The following is a 15678-nucleotide window of genomic DNA, read 5'->3' on the forward strand; positions in this document are numbered from 1 at the left end:
ACCTCCTGATAGGGAGACCAAGCACCTAGTACGCACACCAGAAAGCTAGCTCCTCCAAACATAAGTCCAAAGGCAGGATCGATTACAATGCATTTTCAAATGCCATGGTCTTCAGTGGAAATTTATTTTCATCTTGATAGAAAAGGTCATATTCTTTTCTCCATTTTCATAATAAAGTACTCTATTATTTGCAGCAGCATTAGCTATAGAACACATTGAATTCAAATAGTGAGGCTCAGAAGCACCAGACTGTTCTGTGAGCTAGTCTCCTAAAACACACACCAGTATTCACCCAGTTCTGTGCAGCATTTAGCTGAGGCGAGCTGTACATGAATGTTTTGTGGGACACAAAGCCCCTGAACTCTAAAACAAGGACAGAAGAAAAGAGCAAGAGTACAACAATACAAACCTGTTAGCTCTTCAGTCAGTAAGGCAGGGTCTGCACAGATGGGAGACCTCAGAAGGCTAGACACGCTGCTGGCAACCAGTTAGCTTTCCTCCTAGTTTCTCAGCACTACACAGGTATATAGCAATTCTAGAGAGGTCTTTATTTTTTCAAGAGACGTAGTTGACCTCTTTCAGCTTTTGAATCGTGCCACTTCTACAACATTACTGCCATTAATCCTCATACACCAACCAGTACCTCCAGTTACTGTCCAGCCACATCTAAACTGCCACTATTAACAAGTGCTAAAAAATAGTTCTAGAATTTAAAGTAAAGTATTTAACTCATGCTCAAAAGTTTTGATAGCTGAACTACATTTTAGGCTACTGTGTTTGTAAGTCTTTTACATGGATAAAGAATGCCCTAAAGTACTTACAGCTGAATAGACAACCAGAGTCCTTAAGCTAAAAATGCTGCAGTTAAAAGTAATTTGCAAGGAAAGCAAACTGCACACAGAGAAATTACTACTCGTAATGAATAAAGTTTCAATGTACCTCATAGCTTAAACTAGAAAAGATTAACGTGAGCAAAGACAGAAGAATTAAAGCAGTAAAAAGTGTTTTCATGATGTTTTATGCTCTAGGACTCAAACGCACACTGGCATCTGTTGAACAAAGTGACTCAGCTAGAAGTATACAGGCCAGGCTGTAGATACAGTTAGTAGTCACTTCCACAAGATGCTACAGACAAACACCTCAAAACTAGGAACTAGTACACACTGCAATTTCTGTAACTCAAGGTCAGAACATGCCCTTCTACTATCTAACAACAGCTAACAAATAAAGGTATTAAACACCTAATCAGAATAAGGGTTTGCAGACTTGCAAGAGATTTCACTCTAGCTTTTTTACAAGAAAAGGAGGGAGCAAATTGAGCTAAAGGAACAAAGTACTCTTCCAGTTTCAGGGTAGCAATCATTTTTCAAAGGATACTGTAGACATGAAGCCCAAGAGGTGAAGTAATGTCTCCCCAGCATACTCCCACTCCTGGTGCACATCCAGCTGATACACTTGTCATGACCAGTGCTGATAACCCACTCTGATGTCAGGCAGAAAGTAATAGCAGACACTCGATTCTGATGAGCTGTGGGAAGAAGAAGATTCTGGCTACTTTTTCCTAAAAATCAATGTGACATGTTCTTACGTTCTAACTCAGAGAGACATAGGTTGAAGATATGTAAACAATGCCCCAAGGAGACATTTTTACCATCATATTATACTTGCCTCTAGGCTGAATTAAAAGGTTAGCATTGTTCTGGTTGGTATTTGCCTTCTGAATAGCTTAACTGAACCAAACATGCAGTCAGCTAATTTAAGCCTTTCTCCCACAGAGAGAAGCTGAGTTCAGCCCAGATACCCAAGATGCTCTAGTTAAGGAGCAGCCAAACCCTCAGCTTCCTCTAGTTAGGCCAGAATTTCTGGGGAGTAATGTAACACATCTAAAAACCTAAACTGCTTTCTTTAAGTGCCTCTTTTCCTTACCCCAGGGGAGCTATGCTCAGATTCATGCTTTTAAGCACCTGAAAGTATATCTAGCCCACAGCATTCAAACTGCTGCCTGTGACAGCAACCAAATGCCACCCAGCTTTGTTTAGAACGCTGCCACTAAGCAAGACGTTACATGAGCATTAGAAAGAAGTGCCCCTTGCCCCCAAGATGGAAGGACTTCCCTTGCCTGAGTTGTTAAGTCATCTTCCTTAGGATAAAGGGGAGTTTTGTTGCTTTAAGAAAAAGGTCTTTTCCTCCTAAGCAAGAATGTTGCTTCTATCCGTGTCAGGGAGTCATTAAGACTGACCGCACTTTGTTTCCCTACGTAATCTGCAGTCTTTAAGAGTCTCCTTCAGGCCTTTCACATTAATATTCCAATTTTTAACCAGCAATTGAGTTCTGTATTTCTTTTAAGGATGTGTAGACAAATGCTGGAATTAGCATCTCCATAAATATTAGGACAATCCCTATTCCCCATGTACTGGAAAAATAAGATCTTTTTCATCCCTATTGCTCTCTTAAGATGACAGAGAAGGCAAGGACTCTTATCTTCAGCTAGAAGTAACCAAGCCCAGTGATTACAGAAAGTAAAGATGGAAATTGCAAATGCCAAAATGCACGTTTAGAAAGCTCTTACCCTAACATTCATGCAGTGTAACTACTCCACTTGAAGAGCAAAATCTGAACTCACTAGTTCTGGCTCATTACACTAATGATGTACTGAACTTAATGATGACTGTAACTCAGACTGACCTGACTGAAGATTACTCAGTAACAGAGCATTTATCTTATGGCAGTTATCCCCAACTAAGTGACAGCTAGAAGGTCTGTCAGGTTTAAAGCATATATGGACTTGATTAATCTGTGATGATGTCCAGTTTCCCACACATTTTAGGTGCCTCCTCTTCACACAAACGTTAGTCTAGACACTGGTTAACAGTTTACCTGGATAAGTCTTCACAAAGTTCATCTTATTAAAGTCCTCAGAAATATGAAACTCCTAAAAGCAAAGTGGAACTGTTAGAAAAGATACCATAGTGACATAAGCAATATTGATACCCCAAAAAGAGCAGTAACCTCACAGGCCAGAATTTGCATAGCAGCAATAGATCTCACTAAAAACTAGCAGTTTCTCAGGCTGGACCATAGCACACTGACACACCAACTGTAAATTAAGGTTATTAGCAAACTACATTTTCAACAGGGAGCATCCTTTCAGAACAGAGTTTGCTGAAAGGAAATTATAGGAAGAGATAAGATCTCATTTGTCCCTAGCAGGAACAAAACCCCCTGTATCTTGGTAGTATTTAGAATTTAAGTATCTGAGACTTCATAATAGACAGATTTAAGTGACAGTATTCTCTATTTGATCCATTAGGCTTACTGAAATTTTAGAAGTCTCAGTTTACAATTTCAAGTAGTTATCACAAGAATCACTATTCAATTAGTTCTGTGTAGGCTATTCACAGTAGTTATCAGTAGAATCACTATTTATGACACTCATGCAGTACCCTGGCTCCTTAAAGGACAGTTATTATTTTGACCTTATTTTCATAGAGAAAGGAAGCCATTAAAGCATCTGAGAATCACAAGATTCCCCTCCTTTGCCAAGAAAAGAGGGGAAGACTACAGACCCACTTTCTGTTCTGCCATATGTATCTGCTCTCCAAGAAAGGGAGAGCAATTACAGCAAGAATACAAAAAGACAGAAGGAAGACTTCCCAGAAAGAAACCAACCCTGCCTCTTGTAATTTTAGAGCTAGTGTTGAAATTTCCACATCATAAAAAGATCTGCAGCAAGAAAATCCAGAGACATGTGCATGGTGAGATACAGGCAGATCCATACTTCTGGCCAGATGCAAGCTAGGGGCAGTTCACAACCCCTGTTAGCACACTGCCATGGCACTCTGCCCAGCTTAATGTACTCCTCAAAATAATTCCTTGATAAAGTGTAATTGTTTGGGTCCACTGCTATGCTAATGGCGCAATGACTTCTTGAGGCTAGCTGGCTCACATCTAGCCAGAAGAACCCTTGTTTACTTGCAGTCCGCCCATGTACAACTCAGGTGAACTGCCAAGAAGTTCAGCCATTTAGTGGTAGCTGCATTCCAAACAGAAGGGAAAGAAAACAAACTATCAGCTGCCAGCAACACCTGGTGCTCACAGACAATCTAAGCAATTCTAATCCACGTTCTGAAGAAAAGTCACAGCAACTTACCATGATAGCTCCATTATCCTGGCCTACAAATATTCGTCTGCTGTCATGATGATAAGCCATGGCTGAACATGGTGCTGTCAAAAAAAGCAAGCACATTACAGTTATTGAAAAGGAAGTATTAGGATACACATGACATTAAAACCAATTCTTTCACTCAGGACAAAAGCTGTTTAAGATTAAGTAGCTTGATAGAAATTGGTCTGCATAGATAATGTCTCTTGGTAAGACAGTTAAATTCCCATACGTGAAGCTGAGGAAAGGTACACTACTACAGGAACTCAGATGTACTGCTAGGAACCACATGCAAACATGATTTCCCACCACAAGGTGCAACTCAGTAAGAGGAATTTTACACAGGCTGAAAGCCAAGCTAGCAGCAACAGCATGTGCTGCTGGTTACACTTAAGTACTTGAGCTCACTAAAATTACCTCAAATGGAGTCCTGAGTTGTACACAAGAACAATATTCCGTTCATTACATTTGAGGACTGTATCATTAGAGAGAGTAAAGTGGGAGACAGAAATATGTAATTGCATGTCAACTTCATATGGAATCATGTCTCAACATCTGCAACTTTAAGGAGACTCATGTTTTTGAGATTACATACAATCTCTTTTAGCAGAAAACCTCTGAAGACCTATTTCCCTTTTTGAAATTAAGAGTTAAAATAGATGTGAAAAGCAATAACAATGAAGTTACAATAAAGTGTCCTAATGACATTTTTGCAAAAAAGATTCACTGAAGAATGTCCTCATTAAACTTGCAAATTACAAGGATAAGAAGGATTCAGTGTTCTAAACTAATACTTTCTTCTCCAAGACCCTCAGAAAATGTGGCCTTGAAGGTGTTTTTAGAAATCTAAAGCCAGACAGGACAGTCTGGAATTGTATGACATTTTATTCTGCCATTGTATTCCCTCTTCTTATATGTGGTATGTGTCTAGGTAGCAACTCTACATTAAAAAAGTTACAGTAAAGTACCCAGGCTGAGTCATGTTTCAAAATCAAAAAAGCACACCGACACTCAAGATCTACTCAACACTGAAGCTGCTACTCAGTATTGCTTTCTTAATAATCTAAATGCTGGGGGGGTGGGGGTGGGGTGGGGGAGAAAAGGAAAAAAGATGCACACCTTGGAAAGCAGAAAATATTCTTATGTCTGAACTTTCAGCTAGTGGTTTGAAAAGCTCACTTATTCGGCAGATGAGTTATTTGCCAGAATTTGAGACATCTACAGCTGCAGATCCACACAGTGATTTACCTGGTGAAGGATCTGGTTGTGACAGAATGCTGCCTTCGATCTCACCCACTACACAGCTAGTTTCAAATTAAAGTCTGAGCTAGAGTTGCTGCAAAGTTCCCAAATTCAAGATCATCAAGCGAATCCAGCACTTGAGGAAATGGGAAGGAGGTATTCCCACACACAGCACAGGTACAAAACCCAAGCTATGCTTGGCCATCATTTACCATCTCCACCATTGTACTTACATGACATGGTGTGATAGATGCTGGGCCAGTATTGTCCACTGTCTCTCTTCAGCCATACTCGTATTGTTCTGTGTCATGGGAAAAGCAGGGAGAAGACAGTTGTAAATCCATCATCCCTTGCATCTGAACCAGTTCAATACTTGATATATCAGCTCCAATCCTCTTAGCTTTTGTGCTACTCAAATATAATAGTTTGAGGAACGACATAATAGAAATAATAACACTCCAACAGTACTCTAACATAACAAGAATAATAGTACTAAGAATAGCCACCCTTGGATTCTGAAGTGTTTTCTTCAAAACTGTTTATACATTGAGTTTCAGTAAGCATGAAATAGAAATACTATTTCAGCTCACCTCAGAAAATGCTACATATTGCAATCCTTTAATTCCTTCTCCTTGGCTCTGGCTGATTTAAGTCAAATTCAAGTTGCATGTTCTTCCCAGCTTTGGCAGAGCAAACCACAGCTTGTTTTGTAGCAGAGTGTTTGATATGTTTAAAAAAAACCTATATTTGCAAATCATTCCATTATGGAAGTCTGAACTTTTGAATTCTTACAGCTTCTCTGTGCAACTCATCCTTCAGCAAGCCATATACTAAATATTAGTAACAGAAGCACCTCATCCTCCAGACCAGCACATTACTGACATGTCCATCCCCAAATATTGATGTATGGATCCATAGAGGACATCATACCTAGTTCAGTATTATTTCCTCTAACCCATGCATCTACTCCCTCATGTACGAATGAATGCAAAGGACAAGCAACATTAGTAGCACTGTTACTTTGCACTGCTCCTCTGGCCTAAATACGAACAGGATTGATTAGCCAGTTAAATGGGAACTGAAAGAAGTTGACAAGATGACTTGGACAGCACGCTAAGGCTCTTTATAAAATTGTTTTTAGTTTGTAACCTTTCAGAATCAGGCCGTGGAAGGAAAGGAAAAACAGGCTTGAGAACATTTAGCATTATACCACTCTCATGACTGTCAAATCCTGGGAGGAGGGATATAAGAGAATCAGCAAGGAAGTGGAAAGTTACTGCCAAAAACATTCCTACAATAGGCACATTTGAAGGGAATCTACATCAAGAAGTTAAGAGCACACATGTAGACAGTATTAAGGTTATTTTAGGACTACTTGAAATTTCCTCTCCAAACCATTGTTTGCCACCTTGTTATGGTTTAAAACTAACTTCCTCATTCCTAAATGGAAACCTAAATGATCTGTAAATATGCGTACCTGGAAACACTGTCAAGAGACTTCATCGAGATGAGTTGTTCTATTTACTTTTAGCTAAAAAAAGGCCTGGTATTTAGAATTTTTTAGAAAAAAAATAGGGAATAGACTTGCTAAACATCATATAGGATTGCCAGTAAGAGTTTAACAAAAAGAGCACAGGAAGGGACTGATATTTTGCATCAGGGCTAGAACTTTTGAGGTTGAAGATATAAGGGTAGCATTCTAATTTTGTAATCCATTTAAGGGCTTTTCTTTAAAAGACCACTCAAAAATAAAGCAGACAATGCCCACCCTCAATGTACTACTTTCCTTTTCTAAAACTTGAAATCAATACAGCCGAGTACACACTGCCTCAAAACAATAATTTTCAGCTTTTGAATCAAGTCACTTTTCCACCTGGTCAGTGGCACATTACTCCAGTCCATCATAATCAAACTGTTCTGAACATCTCAGATGGTAGCTTCTACCATTACTAATTTAACTCTTTCACTTCTAGCCAAAATCATGCAATTGTTTTTGATATAAAAAGACTAGGAGTTATCACAGTGATTGAGATCATGCATTGCTGATTTTCCCCAAATTAGACTTTGTTTCCTCTCAGTATTCTGGTCAATTATACTAAACTAGGAATTAATATAAAGGAAGCAAGGATTTGTTTTTTCTAAGCAAATTATTGCCTGGAAGTATAATTTGTACAGGGATCATCAACAGTACAGTCCCTCACTGAAGTTGAGAGCCTAAGCAAATAGCTGCAAGAGTTAGCAAAATTAACTTCTGAAAGCTTCTTATTTTGGTTTAAGTAAGATTAGACCTTCACTAGCCTCGTGCTTGCAAAGATAAGCTGTCAGACAGCTTTATATCTAATTATACAAAGCTCTGACTGAGCAAAATTTGAAGAGGTTGTTTCACCATAGTCAGCAAACGACCTGTGCCAAAATCCCACTTCTCCTTGATTCTTTTACAGACCTGTTATTGTGGTGCATCTCCTTTTGTTAAGACAAATTATTTGTGAAATACCAGTTCTAGCTTAAAGGACTAGAGAAGCCCTCCACTTCCACAAGTCTCCTTCTACCATGAAACTGTTTTATTATGAGAACAACCATATCAACCCTAGAGTCTTTAGCAGTCTTTTCAAAACTTCATCTTTATTTAATGAAGAGGCCTGTGCTCAGTACCTGAGAAGAGCTGGCTATCACTCACCTTTCCTTAAGGATTCCCTACTAAGGGCCTAGAAAGACACAGGTTGGTTTGACAGCAGTCGCAGTAAGGATATGAAAATGTTGAAACTCATTAAGGAGCACTCGGAGATAGATACCTACTTTTTAAATTATAGTAGACTCAGATATCTGAGAGTCGCAGGAGGAGGTAAAACAAGATTAAAATAGACCTCTAGGCTTCCTCAACATTGAGTATTGAACCAGGAGTTGCTTTCAGCTGGAAAGCATGCACATTTATAGAAGAGTAATTCAAAAGGTATTTTTTTGGTTGGGGGGGGGGGTATGTAATATAAAGAAACACACACAAAAGCCATCTTTAAGCAATATTGAGTGTGGTCTTAACAATTTCTAAGGATTTTTGTTGTTCTCAATTGCTCTTTCTTTTACAGAGTGAGTAAGCACCTAATGGTGCTGGAGAAAAAGGTTGGGGTTTGAAAGCAAAGAAAATCCTTCAGTGTTCCAACGGTATTTGTGCTCATGCCACATATGCTGCCCTCTAAAAGCCAAATGCATGTATGTTAGGGAGAAAGAAGTGATGAAAGATTGGCAGGCAAATCCAAACTTGTTACAATACAAGCACTGCAGCAAGTACCACACAGCTACACTAGCCCTGTTCCAAGAACTGCATCTTCCTAACCCCTTCAAACCACTAACAATTGCTTTCCTATCTGAAATCAATCACTAACAATTGTCTTCCTAGCAAGAACAGAAGACTGCATTTTTCTGGTAGTCAAAATAAACTGGAAGTATTACACTGCTACTGACCATGTTCCCAAAACAGCATTAGGAATCTGTTTTAATCACAGTGCAATGCAAGCTCAAGGACACAGCTTGTAGTTGATGCTTTTTATTGAACTTCTTCTCACTAAAACTTTATTTTTGACCAATATTTAAGTTCCATAACTGAAAAAAACCTTAATACTGCAACTTAAGCAGCAGTTGCAATGCAATAGCAGCTGCTGATGGTCACAGAACACCAGCATTCAGATGTGCTAGTGGCTCTAGAGATCCTGTTAACCTGTGGTAAATAGACTACCTTAATCTTGCATTTAGGGTCATGTACACTAGCTTATCATCCCTCAGCATCCCCACCTACAGCTGGGAAACACTCATCTTGCCTTAGTTATTTGTTTGCTGAGAACAAGGATAATAAGGCTAAGTCCAGAGATTTGACTGTATCACAGATCTGTGCAGCCCACACTGGCCTACCTCAGCTCTGAGAAAACACAAGCCAGCCTCAAACAGCCAGATCTAACCCACAGCTGGTACCCGAGCTGACTGCCCAAGCTGAGGGACACACTGCAACAAATCCAAACGCTGTCGCAGAGCCAGGGTCATGCAAGATGCCCATAGGGACACAGAGTTACTCATCCCTTCTAGGTAAGCTCTGAGAAAGCTTCACAGATGGCAAAGTATCCTGCCAAATAATCAGATCGGGAAAAGTAACTATTTAACTCCTGCAGGTATTCCTGCTTCCTTTTTTGGATTCAAAACTTTAAAAAAAGAGCTACATTTTTATTGGTATTCACAGATCTACTATGGCATCTTTTGTACCCTCAAAAAGAAAATAGAACTATTACTTCTCATCCTAGGAAATATAATTTAAAATAGAAAGAACTACAACTCCTCTAACAAGAGGATAATCTACAACATTCAAAGAGAATGTTTGCACACCAATGTTTTCCTCACTACATAAACTTGCAAACGCATTCCTCTGAGTGGTTATTATGAAATACTTGACAGCTTTAGCTGTATTAAGATCTAATCAAAAATACTTTGGCCTACTCTTTTGGCGTACACAGCAGCTTTTACTTCTTGAACTCCGTACTTTGTTTGCTGCTAGCAGCATAATCAGTTATGCAGTATTAACACCTACACCCCATCTTTAGTAAACAAACAGGAGAGCAGTAAGTTTGACAACAAGTTAAACTGTAGGTGAAGGATATGTCAGTGAGTAGGCTTTCATGTATTGTAGGAGGTATCCCAGATTAGAGGTAATACAGTGCAACAGTTTCTGAAAGTTTAAAGATCTAAGTAAACTCCCTTAGTAAGGCAGGCAACACGAATTTAGCCTTGAGTCCAAAGCTTAGAAATTTACACACACCAGAAGTGGGTAACAGCCTCTGCTCTCCTTGCACAGTCTGTATCTGACATCAAAACTTGTCCAGATAAAGATGCAGCTGCATCCTTGGCTCTTACCAACACAGTCTAAGCATTCAGACTGCTAACCTTCAGCATTAGACCTCTAAGTTTAAAAGCTGGCATTGTCTGCTACAGGCAAACCTCTGCAAGCCTGTACCATACAATTCTGTTCACGTTTAACTCAGATATGAACTCTTAAAAATTGCTGTTTCCTCTTCTCTCCTTCAGGAAGCGTATCAAAACAAACTCAACGTGTTTGTACACGTTAAGATTCAGCCCACACTGGCACCCAAAAAGCCAACTGCATCCTGCACAGTACTAAGATACCAGAACAACCGCACATAAGAGTGGAATAAAAAGGACACTGTCCAGTCCCATCCAAAACATGTTATCCAACATGTACCACAGAAAGTTATTTCCACAGGAAGGGAAAAGACCAACCAAGTCCATCTTCCAATCAAAGCCAGAAAACATACCTAACACATCCAAATGTCACTGCTTGCTGCAAGCTAGGTACAATTACGGTTCAACAAGCAGCAGTATGTACTACTGCTTCAAAGGGTCGAGATTCAAACGCTGCTGCTTTTATATAGGCATTACAACAGTGAAGGAAGCTGTCTACCTCTTTACCAGGCAGGAAATTACATTTTAAACTCTAAGAAGCCCTACTAAGTTGCAAAATCAAGCTCTGAAGAGGCAGGTACTGTTCTGTGGAGTCACAAAACTCTGTTTCCCTCTGTTACATACCTTTCACTGCACACATTACACAGTATGATGTCCTGTGGTCTAAGAGCATGAAAATATTTAATACCTTGACATCTAATTGTACAGTCTGAAAAGCACATATGCCTTTTATTCTCTGATCCTGTTAATGCTGTGCTGAATCCTTCCAGCACCCAAAACTCCAGCATTCTGGAAACTTGGGAAAGACGACCAAGATATCTGCCACATGCTAGAAGTTGATGGTATAATCTCCAACACCAATATTAATGCACTTAAGAGCACTTCTGTGATGGCCTATTACAACAGGCACCCAATCTGATGGCTGAAAAAAATATTTTTAGGAATAGGAGCCTGACTCCAAGTGCTTCAGAAAAAAATATTTTCAAATAGCCTTTAAACAACATAAGGAAATCTTTGCTTTCAGTTACCCCAAACTTACAGTATTTGTACTTCAGGCTTTTAGAATTCAGCAATGGATTTTTACTCCAGTCCCAATAATTGACAGCTCATCTAAGAATTAAGTATTTTAATCTTCGGGGGGGGGGGGGGGGGAAAGGGGGGAGGGTGGTGGAATCCAATTAGCCACTTTAAGGAACTACTTAAGCCTTCCTCTTCCAAATTCAACTACTTCTACTGCCCGTTTTCTAAAGAGTTCAACTGGCACTTGAAAACAATTCTTAGCATGCCAATGAAAAATACATTCTTACCACCTCTCCATAGGAAGTGAAGATAGACTAGCACTTTCTGATTCTGAGAAATGCTGATAATCAACACCAATAGGTGTGGCTATAGCTTCACATTTTTTAATACCAGATTTATGTTGCCAGGTCCCTGAGAAGTAGGACAAATTTGACAGTGTTTCCACCTGATCTGCATAAGAGCACCATGACATGTCCTATACAAATTTTGTCACTTTAATACCAGCTAATGAAAAACTAACAATATGTGGTAAACTTCACTTAAACCAGGACAAGTTTACACCCTTTGCACTTGATCTGTTCCCCTCCACATCCAAATATTGAATGTCTTGGCTAACAGTAAGCTTATAAAGTTACCATGTGCTGTTGCTAGCTGGTCTGTTTGCTCTTTTTGACCTAAAAATAAATGGCAGAAAACCTAGTTTACTAGTTCAAGTAACACCATAGCTCTGCTGATTTTCAGCACTCACATCCTACTGTTTCTCGCAAGGTCAGGCTTTTCAAATAAGAATTTATGCAAAAATTAATGCAAATTCATTTTTAAAAGTTTTATATGATAACAGTAAAATTATGCCTCCACCAAGCTACATCTCAAAGAATGCACTTTCATACTTTAACGTGGTCCTTTCAAACACCACTGCAGTTTCTGGACAGGAGCTCTTAAGAAGCATCTCCTACCCCTCTTCACATTTAAAAGTCACTTTCCACATAGCACGGGGAAATTCCAGCTCTTACCACTACACTGCAGACCCCTCCCCCCTCCCCTAGCCAACAACCCTCTGTGCTACTTGCTTCCTCATTTCCACTTTTGTTTCATCTGAATAACCGCTTAACGATATTACCAGCTTTTGTGACAGATGTTTCACATACTACGTGAGCCAGTGTCGAAGATCAGGATTAGACTCTGAAGACGTTTTCCCTTCCAACCAGAAATCACTGTCCTCAGCAGCTCATCACCGCCTCTCCCCTCAGATGTGCCAACTCACTCCCTCAACTGTTTCAGCCAGAACGAAGCAGGTTTGAGACCTTCAGACGGAGCCATCAGAATGGTCTTGTTTTGACTGAAGCAGCTCAGGGAGCTCCAACCCTCTTGACAGACAGGGGAAGCAATAACGTACCTACGAGTGATTTAGACAGCACAGCTGAAGGCAGAGGAAACGTATTCCCACATTTTTGGTTCTGCCAGTAACCGCTGCAGAACCCTTTTACTCCCACAAATGAGTTGTACTTTTCCATCTACTTCGCAGGTGCTGGAAAGCGCGCATGAAGTACAACAGCTTTTTCCTATCGGCAGGGGAACGCTGTCAGCTCTGCGCTCCCGAGCCCCGCTCCCACCCGCAGCCGTGTGGGCTCAGCCGCTGCCTCCCTCCAAGAGCTCCGGGAAGTCGCCTAATGCTATTTTCCTCCCTTGAACTGCAGCTTCGGTCACTTCCTTATGGCTCCAGGCAAAGAGTCACGGCTGCGTGCCCCCTGGCAAAGTTACAGCGTAAAACCTGATTTCCCCCCGCCCCAGTGCTATGCTTCCCCGGCTCCGCCAGCTCCCGCCGGCTGCCACCTCCCGCTGGGACCGCGCCGCCGCTGAGCCCGGTTCCGGGGGGGGCTCCAGCATCGGGGGTGGGGGGGCTCAGCCGCAGCCCCGCACGGAGCGGAGACCGCCGAGGGAGGGGAGCGGACCCGACCCGACCCGACCCTCCGCCGAGGGGCCGCCCGGGCCGGGCCGGGCCTGCCCTGCCCGCCCGCTCCCGCCGCCGGCGCCCCGGCCTAGCCCCTCGCCGAGCCCCCGTCGGGCGGCGGGCCCGGAGGGGCCTCACGGGCCCGGAGGGGCCTCACCGCCCCGTGAGGCGGCCGGCGGCCTCCGCTTACCTGTCCTCGCTGGCCGTGATGACGCCGTCCTCCTTGGGGATGAGGAGCGCGGCGCTCACCACGTCCTGGTGCCCCTCGACCTTGCTGAGGAGGACGGGCCGGCTGCTCTGCGGCCGCGAGTGGATCTCGGCCGCCATGTTGCCGCGGGACCGGCCCGGCGCCCATCAGCTGACGGCGCGGGGAAAGCGCGGCGGGCGCCGTAACGCTGCGTGTAGCGGCGCCGCCCCGCCCCGCCGGGCCGAGGTGCCCCGTGTAGCGGCGCAGCCGCGGCGGCGCGCTGGCGTCGTCCGTGGCGTAGGGCGGGCCGGTGGCAGGCCTGCGCTCTGGGGTAGCGGAGCCGCGTGTGGTGGAAGAGCGGGAAAAGACGACGCGGCTCAGGGCCGGGGCTGTCGGTGGGGCCTCCGGCAGCCCACCCGGTACGGGAGCCGTCACCTCCAGGGGGGCTGTGGCGTGCCAAGGAGCGGGAGGTGGCCCTGAGCTCAAACACGCGTTTGCGTGGCGTGGGCTGCGGGGCTGACCGTGCTCCCCCAGACGCGAACCGCAGAGCTCCGCTCGGGACCAGCGCTGCTGCTGTTAAATACAGTTCGTGCCATTACCCTGGCGCCCCGAGGAGCCCGCCGCTCGCTGCCCCTGCCCGGCTGGCCTGGCGCCACGGTAAGGCGGCAAAGAAAAGGATATTCATTCCCCCGGGAGTGCTCAGTGGAAGGATGCGGACTGAGGAAGGATGTGCAGTCACAGGAAATGTACCAGCTTTATGTCTTCTAAACTAGAAGCGGCTGTAAGCCTTTATCCTTTAAGTTCTTAAGCAGCTGGATTGTGCTGGTTATTGTCTTCGTGTCCGGTGCGCGTCAGTATTGTCCAGGTAGTTGGTTAATCAACAGCAGAATTCCTCCCCTCAGTGCTGTTTTTTTGGTAGCTGCTGCGTCCACGGCCCGGGTCCTGTTCGCACCTTGGAGTCCAATCCTGAACCAGAGCTGCTGCTTGTCAGGACCAGCCAGGGGCTGGTGGAGAGGTTACTGGAGCTGGTCAGGACCCTTCTCTGCAAGCAGAGATGTAGTTTCTAATCCCAGGTCTAGCAGATATGTAAATATTTGAACAACGGTGTGTCTGGATATAACCAACACACACACTGAGCTTACATGAAAATCCTAACTGTAAGCTGGGCAAAGCTATTTCTGCTCAGGATGTCCGAGACAGAACTGAGCCCGGAGACAGGAGCTACAAGGTGAGGCAAGGACGAACCTTGCGGGGCACGGCGGTGGGGAGTGTACCATCTCATAAGCCATCACAGACCATGTCACGTACCTGCAGCCAGGGAGGCTGAATGAGGCTTCCCCAGGCTCCTGGAGGAGGGCAGCAGACAGCAATTATCTTTCCCCTGACCTGGCCCAAAGGAGGAATTTTATCTGTCTTACTGGCTTTCCCAGCTATTTGCTAGACAGCAAAGGAAACAGACGCAGGAAGATTGGGTCCAACTCAAAGTTTTTAAAATACTTGTGGTTACATACACTTTGCTTTGCCTTCAGCTTCAGCTTTTCCCTGTTCCCTAGTCTTTCCTCTGTATTTCCAGATTCCACTTTTCTTACCTCCCGAATGCTGCCCACTCCCCACTCATTCAGCTCATGCCTGTGTCATGGTGCTTTTCTGTCTCCGGTGTTCCTCTTTTGGTCCAGTTACTAAACTTATAACCTGCTTTTTCTCTCCATTTATCCTTCCCCAACCTATTTTTTCCATCACCTTGTTTGAACCGCCACTATAATTGCAGCAAGTCAATCCAGCCCTGCACTACTTCACATCTCCTATGGTTCTGAAGAGGCTCAGCTATAAGATGAAGTGGCAAGATAACAGTCCCTGTAACAGGGGACTGACTATGTTCACTTCTTCCAGGGTTGTGCAAGCCTTCACCCAGGCTTCACAGGGAGAGGTTGCAGAAGGACATGTGGAGGAAATGGGTCTTTCCAAAACAGGTGACTCTGTGCAGACCTACCCCAAGAGCCCAGCCCAGAGCCTCAGGGGGATGCAGGTGCCTGAATCGCCTTGGAATCTAGGAGAGTTAAACATCTATCTCCTTTTGAGGCTCTTGTTCTCCACATCTACAGACCTTAGACTTGCTGTACCCTACAGGGAGCTTAGGGTTTCTCCCAGTGCTTTACT

The 15678-nt window shown here is 43.4% G+C and overlaps 1 protein-coding gene across 1 annotated transcript in view; it reads right to left on the reverse strand.

The window, feature by feature from the left end:
- WDFY1 (WD repeat and FYVE domain containing 1) overlaps positions 1-13726 on the reverse strand; it is a 30038-nt gene extending 16312 nt beyond the window's left edge. Inside the window, exons 1-5 of the mRNA XM_069792112.1 lie at positions 13525-13726; positions 5638-5705; positions 4151-4224; positions 2878-2932; positions 1378-1528 (exon numbers count right to left, since the gene is read on the reverse strand). Coding sequence (XP_069648213.1) covers positions 1378-1528; positions 2878-2932; positions 4151-4224; positions 5638-5705; positions 13525-13661 — 485 coding nt within the window. The 5' untranslated portion in view covers positions 13662-13726. The remainder of the gene's footprint in view (positions 1-1377; positions 1529-2877; positions 2933-4150; positions 4225-5637; positions 5706-13524) is intronic.
- Positions 13727-15678: the final 1952 nt, after the last annotated feature.

The sequence above is a fragment of the Haliaeetus albicilla genome, chromosome 9 (genome assembly GCF_947461875.1).
Source record: "Haliaeetus albicilla chromosome 9, bHalAlb1.1, whole genome shotgun sequence".
NCBI classification, from domain to species: domain Eukaryota; kingdom Metazoa; phylum Chordata; class Aves; order Accipitriformes; family Accipitridae; genus Haliaeetus; species Haliaeetus albicilla.